The sequence below is a fragment of the Mobula hypostoma genome (assembly GCF_963921235.1).
Source record: "Mobula hypostoma chromosome 14 unlocalized genomic scaffold, sMobHyp1.1 SUPER_14_unloc_2, whole genome shotgun sequence".
NCBI lineage: Eukaryota > Metazoa > Chordata > Chondrichthyes > Myliobatiformes > Myliobatidae > Mobula > Mobula hypostoma.
The window spans coordinates 111,736-126,703 of record NW_026948148.1 but is presented as its reverse complement, the minus strand read 5'-3'; the positions used below and the strand labels follow the sequence as shown (position 1 = coordinate 126,703).

The window sequence follows — 14,968 nt, the reverse complement described above, 5'->3', positions numbered from 1 at the left end:
GTGCTGGATCCCAAGAGAGGAAATTTGTAGAATGCCTACAAAATGGCTTTTTAGAGGAGCTTGTGGTTGAGCCCACAATGAGAAAGTCAATCCTGGGTTGGGTGTTGTACAATGAGCCAGTTTTGATTAGGGAGCTTAAGGTGATGGAACACTTAGGAGATAGTGATCTTAGTATGATAGAATTCACCGTGCAATTGAAGAGGGAGAAGATAAAGTCATATACATCGGTATTACAGTGGAGTAAAGGGCGCTATAAAGGCATGAGAGTGGAGCTGGCCGAAGTTAATTGGAAGGGGACATGATCAAGCATGACGGCAGAACAGCATTGGCTGCAGTTTCTGGGGGCAATTCGAAAGGTACAGGATAGATTCATCCCAAAAATGAAGAAGTATTCTAAATGAACGATGAGGTGACCATCAGGACGAAGGGTCTCGGCCCGAAACGTCAACTGTACCTCTTCCTAGAGATGCTGCCTGGCCTGCTGTGTTTACCAGCAACTTTTATGTGTGTTGCTTGAAATTCCAGCATCTGCAGATTTCCTCGTGTTTGCGAAGTTATATAGTCATCTGGTCCGGATGGACTATACCCCAGGGTTCTGAAAGAGGTAGCTGAAAAGATTATAGAGGCATTAATAATGATCTTTCAAGAATACCTAGATTCTGGCAACACACATCAAAGTTGCTGGTGAACGCAGCAGGCCAGGCAACATCTCTAGGAAGAGGTACAGTCGATGTTTCAGGCCGAGACCCTTCGTCAGGACTAGATTCTGGAATGATTTTGAAGGACTGGAAAATTGCAAATGTCACTTCACTCTTTAGGAAGGAAAGGAGGCAGAAGAAAGGAAATTATAGGCCAGTTAGCCTGATTTCAGTGGTTGGAAAGCTGCTGGAATGAGGTTTCAGTATACTTGGAAGCACATGATAAAATAGGCCAAAGCCAGGATGGTTTCCCATTAGAATAGGCAGGAGAGACAAAGGAGAATAACTGAATATTGTGCACTTGCAATTTCGGAAGGCCTTTGTCAAGATGCTGCAGATAAGGTAGCTTAACAAGATACAAGAAAGATACTAGCATGGATAGAAGTTGAATTAGCTTCCTGTGACTAGTGGTGTTCTGCAGGGATTGGTTTTGGAACCGCTTCTTTTCACTTACACATCAGTGACTGACTGGATGGTTTTGTGCCCACGATTGTGGATGATATGAAGCTAGATAGAGGGGCAGGTAGTGTTAAGAAAGCAGTAAATCTGCAGAAGGACTTGGACAGATTGGGAAATTGGGCAAAGAAGTGGCAAATGGAATATAGTATTAGGAATTGTATAGTCATGCACTTTGGTAGAAGGAATAAAGGCATAGACTATTTTCTGACCAGGGAGAAAATTCAGAAATCAGAGATGCAGAGGGACTTGAGCAGGATTCCCTAAAGGCTAACTTGCAGGTTGAATCGGTGATAAGAAAGGCAAATACAATGTTAACATTCATTTCAAGAGGACTAGAATATGACATTATACACCAGTCATTGAAAGTGGGCATACAGGTACAGCAGGCGGTGAAAAACGCGAATGGTATGCTGGCATTTATAGCGAGAGGATTCGAGTACAGGAGCAGGGAGGTACTACTGCAGTTGTACAAGGCCTTGGTGAGACCACACCTGGAGTATTGTGTGCAGTTTTGGTCCCCTAATCTGAGGAAAGACATCCTTGCCATAGAGGGAGTACAAAGAAGGTTCACCAGATTGATTCCTGGGATGGCAGGACTTTCATATGAAGAAAGACTGGATGAACTAGGCTTGTACTCGTTGGAATTTAGAAGATTGAGGGGGGATCTGATTGAAACGTATAAAATCCTAAAGGGATTGGACAGGCTAGATGCAGGAAGATTGTTCCCAATGTTGGGGAAGTCCAGAACAAGGGGTCACAGTTTGAGGATAAAGGGGAAGCCTTTTAGGACCGAGATGAGGAAAAACTTCTTCACACAGAGAGTGGTGAATCTGTGGAATTCTCTGCCACAGGAAACAGTTGAGGCCAGTCCATTGGCTATATTTAAGAGGGAGTTAGATATGGCCCTTGTGGCTACGGGGATCAGGGGGTATGGAGGGAAGGCTGGGGCGGGGTTCTGAGTTGGGTGATCAGCCATGATCATGATAAATGGCGGTGCAGGCTCGAAGGGCCGAATGGCCTACTCCTGCACCTATTTTCTATGTTTCTATGAGAGCAAGAATGTAATGCATTTGAGACTTTATAAGGCATTGGTCAGACTGCAATTGAAATATTGTGAGCAGCATTTGACCCCTTATCTAAGAAAAGATGTGCTGTATTGGAGAGGGTCCAGAGTAGGGGTCGTCAACCCATCGATTGCGATTGACTGGTCAATCTTTGAGACTTTCCCAGTAGATCCCGAAGGAAAATCAAAAATAAATACACAAGTACTGTTGTAATGTGAGCATTATAAAAGTAAGTAATACTAATTAGGATAATGGTAATATAGCAATATTTTTGCTAAAAAGCTGTTTGTAAAGAGAAAAACGCAAACAACAGGAATTCTGCAGATGCTGGAAATTCAAGCAACATACATCAAAGTTGCTGGTGGACGCAGCAGGCCAAGCAGCATCTATAGGAAGAGGCGCTGAAACGTCGACGTTTCAGCGCCTCTTCCTATAGATGCTGCTTGGCCTGCTGCGTTCACCAGCAACTTTGATGTATGTTGTTTGTAAAGAGAGATTGTTTCTGGGTTGCGGGGGTTTAGTTCCCGTTCTTTCTGCCCAGTGCGTATGTGTGTAGCTCCCCCGCCATGCACTGCGTTTTCAGCGTAGCCTGTGCTGCATCAAAGTGACCAATCAGATTAGATAAGAGTATAGACTGTCGCAAACATCAATATACGGCAGTGGTCCCCAACCTCAGGGCCGCGAAGCATGCAGTGGTGCAGCGGTAGTCGGGATGCACACAGCACATCTTTAAGAAAAAAAGCTGAAATAAACAAGCTAATTAATTAGGTGAATGTCGGCTCAGATCAGAGGCGACGCAATCGGCAATCGCTCGTGATATCCTGATAGCATGGCAGAGGCTCCATGAAAGAAGGTGAAAACATACAAATTCCATCCAGAATGGGAAGAGGAATTTCTGTTTACCTTGGTGAAAGACAAGTGTGTATGTATGTTGTGCCACCAAACACAAGCACTGACTAAAAGGGGGAATCTGGAGCAGCACCACAACACCAACCACCAGGAATTTAAAGACACCTACCCCCCAAAGAGTGCAATTCGTGCCTGGAAAGTTGAGCTGAAATCGGGGTTGAAGGCCCAGCAATCGTTTTCCACAAAACATGCTGCTAAAAATAAGGCTGATATTGAAGCATCATTTCGTGTAAGTCACCTTTTGGCTGAACACAAGAAGCCTTTTACAGGTGGCGATTTATTCAAGGAAACAATGGTTATTACCGCAGAGACTGTTTTTAATGTGTTGCGTACCCCGTAACTGGGTTGCCAAACCAGCAGAAATGGACCACTTAGTTGGAGTCTGGATTACTGGAACTAAGAAAGTTTTATTAAAGAAATAAGTAACACAGTACTCTAATCATAAGGATATAAATGCAACAGGTTAGCAATGATAAAACCACACATGTACACAGAACTAGGGTAATAGGAATCAAACAAGCTTTATCGCAGTCTAGGGGTAAAATGATCAGTCTCAAGTGACGCAGAGTTCAGTTCAGCTTAGTACAGTTCGCAGCAATCGCTGTTGTGCCGTTGGAGAGAGAGATAGCGAATATGCAAATTCTGATTCAAACAGACCTTTGATGTTCCTCGCAGTTAGCTTTCGGGCGAGCCCTTTTAATGTCTTCTGAGGTCACCGACTGTGACCCCTCCGTTCCGGATACGGTCGTTCTTCCATGGTAAACCCGGCACCCAGGCAAGGGCGGACACACACACCAGGTTCCCGCCGATCGTACCTTTTCACCCTGTGCATCTATGGTTGGTTCCCGCGACCAGACCTCCAAACTCCTACCAACTTGTGGGGGCACACTGCATTTCCAGGGTCTCGTTATCTCAAGATCTTGTCGTGCCTTAGCGAACCTGTTCCTTTTATCCCCCTGCTGGGGTATCGCCTGTCCATCAAACTTCAAACAGTTCAGGTTCAAAGCAACCGGTCTGTCACTACTCGGAACTGTGTCTCTTTTCGTTAATCTCTCTCCTCTCTCATTAACATTTTGAACGCTTCTCCCTTTGTCTCTCTTATCTCTCTCATCAGCATCAATCTTCTGATAACTTGGTTTTTCGTCACAAATGACTTTAAAAACAAAAACAGCATCACCACCGCAATACATAATATACCGCTTGGCCCTGCAACAGTGACAAGGAGGATAGAGTTACCGTCAGAGGACGTGAATATTTTTCACTACAGTTCGATGAATCCCTGGATGTAATGCAAACAGCTCAGCTTGTTGTATTTGTCAGAATGGCTTTCCAGTATTTTACAACAAAGGAGGACTTCCTCACTCTTTTGCAATTAAAGGAAAGAACGAGAGGTGAGTATATTTACAATGAGTTTTAAAAAAATATGTCCGTGAAAATGACATCCCCATTCATAAACTGGTGGCAATTACTACTGATGGTGCCGAGCAATGCGCAGTGGTTTCATACCACTAAAAGTCAGTGCCCACTTCGGGTCAATTTATCTATGTGAAATTGCATTTTCACAGATGAAAATTATTAAATCTAAGTACAGGAGCTGACTTACTGACAGACACCTCACTAGGGTTGCCAACTTTCTCACTCCCAAATAATGGACAAAAGTAGCAGTCAAGTCCCGGGACATTTGTGTTTACCCCGAGAAAGACTACCATGACTATGGAGTCTTGCGCGGGCACCTGTGTGCGCATGCGCGTACATGCCGATTTTTTTTTACACCACGAATCGGTTTTGGCTTAATTTTCATTATTTCTACTTTATATAGGCTGTGTATTTATCATATCATTCCTGCTTTTACTATATGTTAGTGTTATTTTAGGTTTTATGTGTTATTTGGTATGATTTGGTAGATTATTTTTTTGGGTCTGGGAACGCTCAAAATTCTTTTCCATATAAATTAATGGTAATTGCTTCTTTGGCGTAAAGCATTTCGGCATGAAAAGTTTCATAGGAACGTTCTACCTTAGCAGGGGGAATATGGGACAGTTGGCAACCCTACACCTCACAGACTGTCTCAGACTGACTGCCTGTAGTTATGAGCCAAGTTTCAGGGAACTAGCAGAAAGTAGTTCTGAAAGCCCCAGTCATCATACTGTGTGCAACAGTCAATTTTTATTCATTTATTTTTCGTGTTGAAATAAAATTAAATAATGAAACTTAGAATTAAAGGTGTGAAGTATTGTAATATTCTTAAAGAAAGACAGCTATGGCCTGTTTTATATGCTAGTTACAGTGTTTTCTTGTTTGAATTAATTTGAAAGTTTGACAAAAGTATTTTGCGTAATTCAAATACAATTCGCCCAAATAAAAGGCCTCAAATTGGAAGTACAATCTGAGCTGTTTCTTCTGTAAACAATTTAGTAGGTAGATTTTGCCTTTTACTGAGTTCGAGGTCGGGGGTCTTGGGCTAAAAAGGTTGGTGACCACTAGTCCAGAGGAAGTTCCCGCAAATGATTCCAGAAATGAAAGGGTTAATGCACGAGGAGCATCTGATGGCTCTGGGTCTATACTTGCTGGAGTTTAGAAGAATGAGGGCAGATCTAATGAAAACTATTGAATATCGAAAGGCCTCAACAGAGTGCATATGGGGAGGATGTTTCCTATAGTGGGTGAGTCTAGGACCAGAGGGCACAGTCTCAGAGTAGAGGGGCGTCCATTTAGAACAGAGATGAGGAGTAGTATTTATAGCCAGAGGGTAGTGAATCTGTGGAACTGATTGCCACAGATGGCTGTGGAGGCCAAGTTATTGAGCATATTTAAAGTAGAGATTGATAAATTCTTGATTAGTCAGGTTATGGGGAGAAGGCGGGAGAACGTGGTTCAGAGGGATAATAAATCAGCCATGGAGGAATGCTGAAGCAGACCTGAAGGGCCGAATAGCCTAATTCTCCTGTGTCTTATGGTCTTATTAATTAATTGATAGAGGTGACATTGGATGCAGTTCAAAATGCAAAGGAGACAGAAAGGATTGAGAAAATACATTAACACGAGGAAATCTGCAGATGCTGGAATTTCAAGCAACACAAATAAAAGTTGCTGGTGAATGCAGCAGGCCAGGCAGCATCTATAGGAAGAGGTACAGTTGATGTTTCAGGCCGAGACCTGACGAAGGGCCTCTGCCCGAAACGTCGACTTACCTCTTCCTAGGGAAAATATATTGATTACGTAAGACTGGGAAGGAGAAGATTCTTGTGATCCATAATTATTGTATTGACGTGTTGAACAAAATTACATCTTTACTGTAAGGTCGAATCAGATTTAGTGATTGTAGTTGTTATTCCTCCTGCTTCTGCCCATAGGTTGTTGGAAGTCCTCTTGAATGAGTGCAAATGGCTGAAAAGTTTGGATGTCTCCATGTGCGGTGGGCTGACTATTGCAGACATCGAACGACTCCAACTGCTTCACCCCACTCTCACCAATATCCAAGCAAGGTGCCTGGGTGAAGCTGACCTGTCCCTGTCTTAGTGAAAAAGACAGAATGCAGAGTTTAAAGAAGAATCGGAGATACAATAGATCCCTGTTATCTCAAGAAGCCAAAACCTGGCTTCCAAACTCTGAGAAAGCACTGTGGTTGGTTAGCAAGGTTTGACTTGACTTTTTGTAATGCAAGGGCCAGCCTTCAACTCTTGATTATTCACATGGAGTCAAAGTCAATTTGGTTTAACATATTATTATGGGGAGATGAGGAAAGGTAGAAGGAAGCTTATGTGGATCATAAATATTTTAAATAATTTAGACTCTCTGCAGGATTGAGTATTGCAATTGCCCTGGCGTATTGCCCCAGCATGGGGATATTTAGCCAAAGTTCCTGATTATTATCCAGTTAGACGCATGTTGTTGGATAATGAAATGTAATTTTCATGGTGCTGCACTTAAGACTTGTCAGTCTGTTCACTATTTGATTACGGTAAGTTGAAAATGGCACTGAAGGGAGATACTGGAGGGCAATAGGACTCCCAGGAGTTGGTTTTGAGAGAGGGCTTTAAATTCAGTTGTTCTCTAATTACAACTGCTGGTTTTTATTACATGTAAAACTTGTGTCCTATTCAGTATCTTGCATCTTTTAAAAGTTATATTTGCATTTTCAGGTCACTGGTAAATTGTTACTGTACAGTAAGAATGTCACATTACACACTATTAAAAATGTTGCAACTTCTTGTCAGATTAATTGTAGTAGAAAATTAATGTTGATTTTTTGAAATATTAATTGCTGGCAAGTGAACTCAAAGCTGGGATGGTTTGCTTTTAATGACATCACATATTAAACCCGTACTGTTTTAAATAAAGCTCGTAATCTAAAGTGATTTGTGATAGCCTCTTAGCTTATCTAATGGGGGTTTAGACACAATTTACAAACATCAAATGGCAGCTTAGCTGTTAAGGCTTCTGAAACCTACATTTGTCACGAACTCCAAACTTGATCATTGGTAGCAAAAGAACAAGATTCCATGAACCAGAAGGGCTAGGGTAGCAGGTGCATGGGAAAACGATCACTTCCTTCAAGACAGTAACTGTGCTGATTTGGACATGACATAATGCTGGCTCAGTACCCTGAAACTCTCCAGCCAAGGGCACTACGTTACTTCATTATGGCAGAAAGAGATGTCACCCTTGCTAAAGATGCTTAAGGCCCAAAAACAGAAGTTTTTTTTAAACCTGGGGAAGTAGAATGCCATACCCTCAGTAGTTCAGTTAAACAATCTATAACTAAACCTTAATCCAAAGACAAAATACTGCGGATCCTGGAAATCTAATATAAAAATGGAATGCTAGAAATAAAGGTCAGGAATCATCTGTGGACAGAGAAACAATTAATGCCAACTCTGTCTCACTCGCCGCAGCTGCAGCCTGAGTATTTTTCCATTCTGATTTTAGAACTAAATTGTACCAAGATTCCTGAACTGTGGCTAATGTTGTGCCTTCACTTGAGGGCTGCAAGGACAAGTCGGTTTGGTTGGTGCTCTGTCTGCAAAGGCATAAAGTGATTAGGGATAGTTAACTGTGCTTTGTGCATAGGATATGGTGTCTTATGAATTTGATTGACTTCTTTTATTTTTAAAATCTTATTTAGAGAGTAACCTCCAATTTAACCCTAGCCTAATTGTGGAACAATTTATAAAGACCAGTTAACTGGCACATCTTTTGACTGTGGGGGGAAACTGGAGCACCATGGAAAACCCATGCATTCCATAGGGAGGTTGTGCAGACCCCTTACAGAAAGTGTTAGAATTGAACTCCCATCTCTAATGCCTAAAATGTAACAGCGTTGCGCTTAACTGCTACATTACGGGGATGAAGAGGATTGATGAGGGCAGTGTTGTAGACATACTCAAATGTCTTGCTAATGTCCACATAGGTATGGTCCTACCTTGATTTGGTCCAGAAGGTTAATCAGATGGGGCCAATGGGGAGTTGGCAATTTGGATCCAAAATTGGCTTGGTGATTGAGTCAGATGTTGGGTTTTTCATATTGGTAGCATGCAACTATGGGTATGCCACAGAGATTTTTGTTGGGTCCAGTGTTATATGTCATCTATATTAACAATTTGGATGAAAATATAGCTGGCATGTTTAGTAATTTACAGATCTACAATAGGACCTAGATCGACTGGGAAAGTGGGCCGAGAATTTGCAGATAGATTTTTGTCTATGAAAAGCATGCATTTTGGCATTTAAACCAGTGTAGGACTTGCACAATAAACAGCAGGGTCCTGGGGAGTGCTGTAGAACAAATACACCAAGGGGTACAAGTGTATTGTTGCCACTTTCAGGGAACTCATGCGGAAAAGTGGTAAAGGCAACCTTCGGCACTCTTGCATTCATCAGTCAGGGCACTGAGTACAAGAGTTAGGACATTATGTTACATTGTATAAGACATTGATGAGACTGCACTGAGTATTAGGTGCAGTTCTGGACACCCAGCTCTAGCAATGGTGTTATTAAACTGTAAAGGGTGCAGAAAATGGGTTCTATTGCGACATTTAAGTACATGGATGGGAGGGGTATGGAGAGCTATGGTCTGGGTCAATGGGACCAGGCTGATAGTTCAGGGTGGACTAGATGAGCCAAAGGGCTTCTTTCTGTGACTATAACTCTAACATCATTGTGAATCTTATAGTAGGACTAGACAGCTTGAGTTTTAAGAAAACCAGGATGGGCCTGATGCTTCCCACCGCCCCCCTCCCCAACGCACAGTGTAAGAGACTGAAAGGTGGTCGTAATAGAGATACATAAAATCATAAGGGGCATGGATATAGTGAATGGTCACAGGATAGAGGAATCTAAAACTAGAAGGCACTGGTTTAAAGTGAGAGGAGAAAGATTTAAAGGGGACCAGAGGGGCAAGTTTTTAAAATGGAGGGTGGTGGGTATATGGAACAAGCTGCCAGAGGAAGTGGTAGATGCTGGTACAATTACAATGTTTAAAAGATATTTAGACACTTTCCTATCTATGAAAAGTTTATATGTACATGGGTCAAACTTGGGGCAAATGTGACTATCTCACTTAGTCAACTTGGTCAGTATGGATGAATTGGGCCTAAGGGCTTGATTCTCTGTATTAGGATGAGGCTTTTCATTCTAGGACGAGGGAGGTGTCTTCATTTTTTAAAGAAAGGGGCTTCCCTTCCTCCACTATCAACTCTGCTCTTAAACGCATCTCCTCCATTTCACGTACATCTGCTCTCACTCCATCCTCCCACCACCCCACTAGGAATAGGGTTCCCCTGGTCCTCACCTACCACCCCACCAGCCTCCGGGTCCAACATATTATTCTCCGTAACTTCCGCCACCTCCAACGGGATCCCACCACTAAGCACATCTTTCCCTCCCCCCCTCTCTCTGCATTCCGCAGGGATCGCTCCCTACACAACTCCCTTGTCCATTCGTCCCCCCCATCCCTCCCCACTGATCTCCCTCCTGGCACTTATCCGTGTAAGCGGAACAAGTGTTACACATGCCCTTACACTTCCTCCCTTACCACCATTCAGGGCCCCAAACAGTCCTTCCAGGTGAGGCATCACTTCACCTGTGAGTCGACTGGGGTGATATACTGCGTCCGGTGCTCCCGATGTGGCCTTTTATATATTGGCGAGACCCGACGCAGACTGGGAGACCGCTTTGCTGAACATCTACGCTCTGTCCGCCAGAGAAAGCAGGATCTCCCAGTGGCCACACATTTTAATTCCACATCCCATTCCCATTCTGACATGTCTATCCACGGCCTCCTCTACTGTAAAGATGAAGCCACACTCAGGTTGGAGGAACAACACCTTATATTCCGTCTGGGTAGCCTCCAACCTGATGGCATGAACATTGACTTCTCTAACTTCCGCTAGGCCCCACCTCCCCCTCGTACCCCAGCTGTTACTCATTTTTATGCACACATTCTTTCTCTCACTCTCCTTTTTCTCCCTCTGTCCCTCTGAATATACCTCTTGCCCATCCTCTGGGTCACCCCTCCCGCCCCGTCTTTCTTCCTGGACCTCCTGTCCCATGATCCTCTCGTATCCCCTTTTGCCTATCACCTGTCCAGCTCTCGGCTCTATCCCTCCCCCTCCTGTCTTCTCCTATCATTTTGCATCTCCCCCTCCCCCTCCAGCTTTCAAATCCCTTACTCACTCTTCCTTCAGTTAGTCCTGACGAAGGGTCTCGGCCTGAAACGTCGACTGCGCCTCTTCCTATAGATGCTACCTGGCCTGCTGCGTTCACCAGCAACTTTGATGTGTGTTGCTTGAATTTCCAGCATCTGCAGAATTCCTGTTGTTTGCGTTTAAATTCACTACTGCGAAGCCTCTTCCGGTGATGCCTACACCGAAGAAGTTTAGATCCTCTCTTCAACGGGAGTTCAGTGAAACCATCTCTCACTGCTCCCCATCTGTAATTTCTTCGGCTCTTCAACTTTTCGACCACACTTTGACTCAAACTCGCTATCACAGCCATGTATCCTTTCTTGGAATGTGCCTCCGTCGCCAACTTACTCCAGTTGGCTTTAGGATTCGTTTCCAAGCCTCTCAATTTGACCCTTCTGAGGATCCCAGGTACTCACATTTTATTGACTCTGCCTCTCGCCGCTTCTCCCGTCAAGCTCTGAAGGCGACGCTCTCCGCCATGAGGAGGTACTTGGTGTCCCTATCCCAGACCCTTCCACACCTTCGGGACACTTTCTTCGCCATCTGTAATGGTCCTACCCGTTATTTCATCCTCCGTCGGATCCACGCTTGCAATCGCCGTTTTTTTTACTTTGTCATGTTAGGCAAAGATCGCAAGATCTTACATCTATGGACTCCAGAGCCTGCCGGCCCCGACGCTAGCAGGCATGAACTTTCAATTGCGGCCCCTGCTATTGATCTCGGCGGCTCCAACACCTCAGGACATATTCAAAACCCGGACTCCAGCAACGACCATGGACACATTCGAAATGATTACGCAACCACCAACTGCAACTCCAGCCTTGAACACCAGGCCGGGTCTTTATGTGCTGCTATTGTGACTCCCGTCTCCCCTTCCCCCACCACCACTCCGCAGCCCCGTCTTCCTCAGATCCCACCGTCAGCTCCTGGGCCCTCAGAGGCTCCATCTTCCTCTCACCCCAACCATCCCCTCTCCATTGACACCCCCAGCCTCCCCCCTCCCCCCTCTGATCCCAGCTCTCATCCGTGCCGGGTCTTTACCATCCCCTCCGACCTTCAACTGTCGGAGGCAGAACGCTCTGTTCTCAGTAAGGGCCTCACGTTTGTCCCCCTTCGCCCACACCTCAGCAAGTTCCGTGTTCGCCATGATGCGGAACATTTCTTCCGCCGTCTCCATCTCCGAGCCTACTTCTTCAGCAAGGACTCTTCCACCCCCACCGATGACCCCTTCTCCCGTCTTCAACCCTCCTCTTCTTCATGGACACCCCGCTCTGGTCTTCTGCCTGCTCTGGATCTCTTTATTGCCAACTGCCGACGGGACATCAACCGTCTCGACTTCACCGCACCTTGTCCCCATTCCAACCTCACTCCTTCGGAACGCTCTGCTCTCCACTCCCTCTGCACTAATCCTAACATTATTATTAAACCCGCTGATAAAGGGGGTGCTGTTGTAGTCTGGCGTGCTGACCTCTACCTTGCCGAGGCACAGCGACAACTCGCGGATACCTCCTCTTATTTACCCCTCGATCGTGACCCCACTAAGGAGCACCAGGCCATTGTCTCCCACACTATCAACGACTTTATCCGCTCAGGGGATCTCCCATCCACTGCTACCAACCTTATAGTTCCCACACCCCGCACTTCCCGTTTCTACCTCCTACCCAAGATCCACAAACCTGCCTGTCCTGGCCGACCTATTGTCTCAGCTTGCTCCTGCCCCACCGAACTCGTTTCTGCATACCTCGACACTGTTTTATCACCCCTTGTTCAATCCCTTCCGACCTATGTTCGTGACACTTCTCACGCTCTTAAACTTTTCGATGATTTTAAGTTCCCTGGCCCCCACCGCTTTATTTTCACCATGGATGTCCAGTCCTTATATACTTCCATCCCCCATCAGGAAGGTCTCAAAGCTCTACGCTTCTTTTTGGATTCCAGACCTAATCAGTTCCCCTCTACCACCACTCTGCTCCGTCTAGCGGAATTAGTCCTTACTCTTAATAATTTCTCCTTTTGCTCCTCCCATTTCCTCCAAACTAAAGGTGTAGCTATGGGCACCCGTATGGGTCCTAGCTATGCCTGCCTTTTTGTTGGGTTTGTGGAACAATCTATGTTCCGTGCCTATTCTGGTATCTGTCCCCCACTTTTCCTTCGCTACATCGACGACTGCATTGGCGCTGCTTCCTGCACGCATGCAGAACTCGTTGACTTTATTAACTTTGCCTCCAACTTTCACCCTGCCCTCAAGTTTACCTGGTCCATTTCCGACACCTCCCTCCCCTTTCTAGATCTTTCTGTCTCTGTCTCTGGAGACAGCTTATCCACTGATGTCTACTATAAGCCTACTGACTCTCACAGCTATCTGGACTATTCCGCTTCTCACCCTGTCTCTTGCAAAAACGCCATCCCCTTCTTGCAATTCCTCCGTCTCCGCCGCATCTGCTCTCAGGATGAGGCTTTTCATTCTAGGACGAGGGAGATGTCTTCATTTTTTAAAGAAAGGGGCTTCCCTTCCTCCACTATCAACTCTGCTCTTAAACGCATCTCCCCCATTTCACGTACATCTGCTCTCACTCCATCCTCCCACCACCCCACTAGGAATAGGGTTCCCCTGGTCCTCACCTACCACCCCACCAGCCTCCGGGTCCAACATATTATTCTCCGTAACTTCCGCCACCTCCAACGGGATCCCACCACTAAGCACATCTTTCCCTCCCCCCCTCTCTCTGCATTCCGCAGGGATCGCTCCCTACACAACTCCCTTGTCCATTCGTCCCCCCCATCCCTCCCCACTGATCTCCCTCCTGGCACTTATCCGTGTAAGCGGAACAAGTGCTACACATGCCCTTACACTTCCTCCCTTACCACCATTCAGGGCCCCAAACAGTCCTTCCAGGTGAGGCATCACTTCACCTGTGAGTCGACTGGGGTGATATACTGCGTCCGGTGCTCCCGATGTGGCCTTTTATATATTGGTGAGACCCGACGCAGACTGGGAGACCGCTTTGCTGAACATCTACGCTCTGTACGCCAGAGAAAGCAGGATCTCCCAGTGGCCACACATTTTAATTCCACATCCCATTCCCATTCTGACATGTCTATCCACGGCCTCCTCTACTGTAAAGATGAAGCCACACTCAGGTTGGAGGAACAACACCTTATATTCCGTCTGGGTAGCCTCCAACCTGATGGCATGAACATTGACTTCTCTAACTTCCGCTAGGCCCCACCTCCCCCTCGTACCCCAGCTGTTACTCATTTTTATGCACACATTCTTTCTCTCACTCTCCTTTTTCTCCCTCTGTCCCTCTGAATATACCTCTTGCCCATCCTCTGGGTCACCCCCCCCGCCCTGTCTTTCTTCCTGGACCTCCTGTCCCATGATCCTCTCGTATCCCCTTTTGCCTATCACCTGTCCAGCTCTCGGCTCTATCCCTGCCCCTCCTGTCTTCTCCTATCATTTTGCATCTCCCCCTCCCCCTCCAGCTTTCAAATCCCTTACTCACTCTTCCTTCAGTTAGTCCTGACGAAGGGTCTCGGCCTGAAACGTCGACTGCGCCTCTTCCTATAGATGCTGCCTGGCCTGCTGCGTTCACCAGCAACTTTGATGTGTGTTGCTCTGTATTAGGTGATTTTTTTTTTGCGGCTCCAATCAGCTACTGCATTAGGGTATGCAAAATAATCTGGGATTTCTGCTTTCAAAACCCTGCCCTTTGCTGAGAAATGTATGGTTGGATAAAACCCAGTGAGTTTGTGGATCATTTTATGCATTTGTCGGGGCTTCTGTGCAAGGCAGATATCTCACACTATCTGAATGTGATACAAAAGCACCCTCTGGTTACGTGATGCACATTTCTTACTCCAGATCTGTCAGGGTTGTTTTGTCTTTAAAATTCCACTCTTCTAGCCATTGGTCAGTTTGAGTTCTTTGTTTTCTCCCACTTAAAGCATCTCAGCCTGTGATGGGCAGAAAAAGTACCAGTGGCTGTATGCACATATAGATTAGTGTTATAATTTGTCGGATTCAGGGTAGGGATAGTCCACTGAGATCAACAATTCAAGCAAGTTAAATCTGGCAGCTTTCCACTCTCAATGTCATAGAAACATAGAAAATAGGTGCAGGAATAGGCCATTCGGCCCTTCGAGCCTGCAC

General features: G+C 45.5%; 1 protein-coding gene across 1 annotated transcript in view; it reads left to right on the top strand.

Moving 5' to 3' along the window:
- fbxl9 (F-box and leucine rich repeat protein) overlaps positions 1-7,600 on the top strand; it is a 47,904-nt gene extending 40,304 nt beyond the window's left edge. The window contains exon 8 of the mRNA XM_063039163.1: positions 6,484-7,600. Within this exon, the coding sequence (XP_062895233.1) occupies positions 6,484-6,649 (166 nt within the window). The 3' untranslated portion in view covers positions 6,650-7,600. The remainder of the gene's footprint in view (positions 1-6,483) is intronic.
- Positions 7,601-14,968: the final 7,368 nt, after the last annotated feature.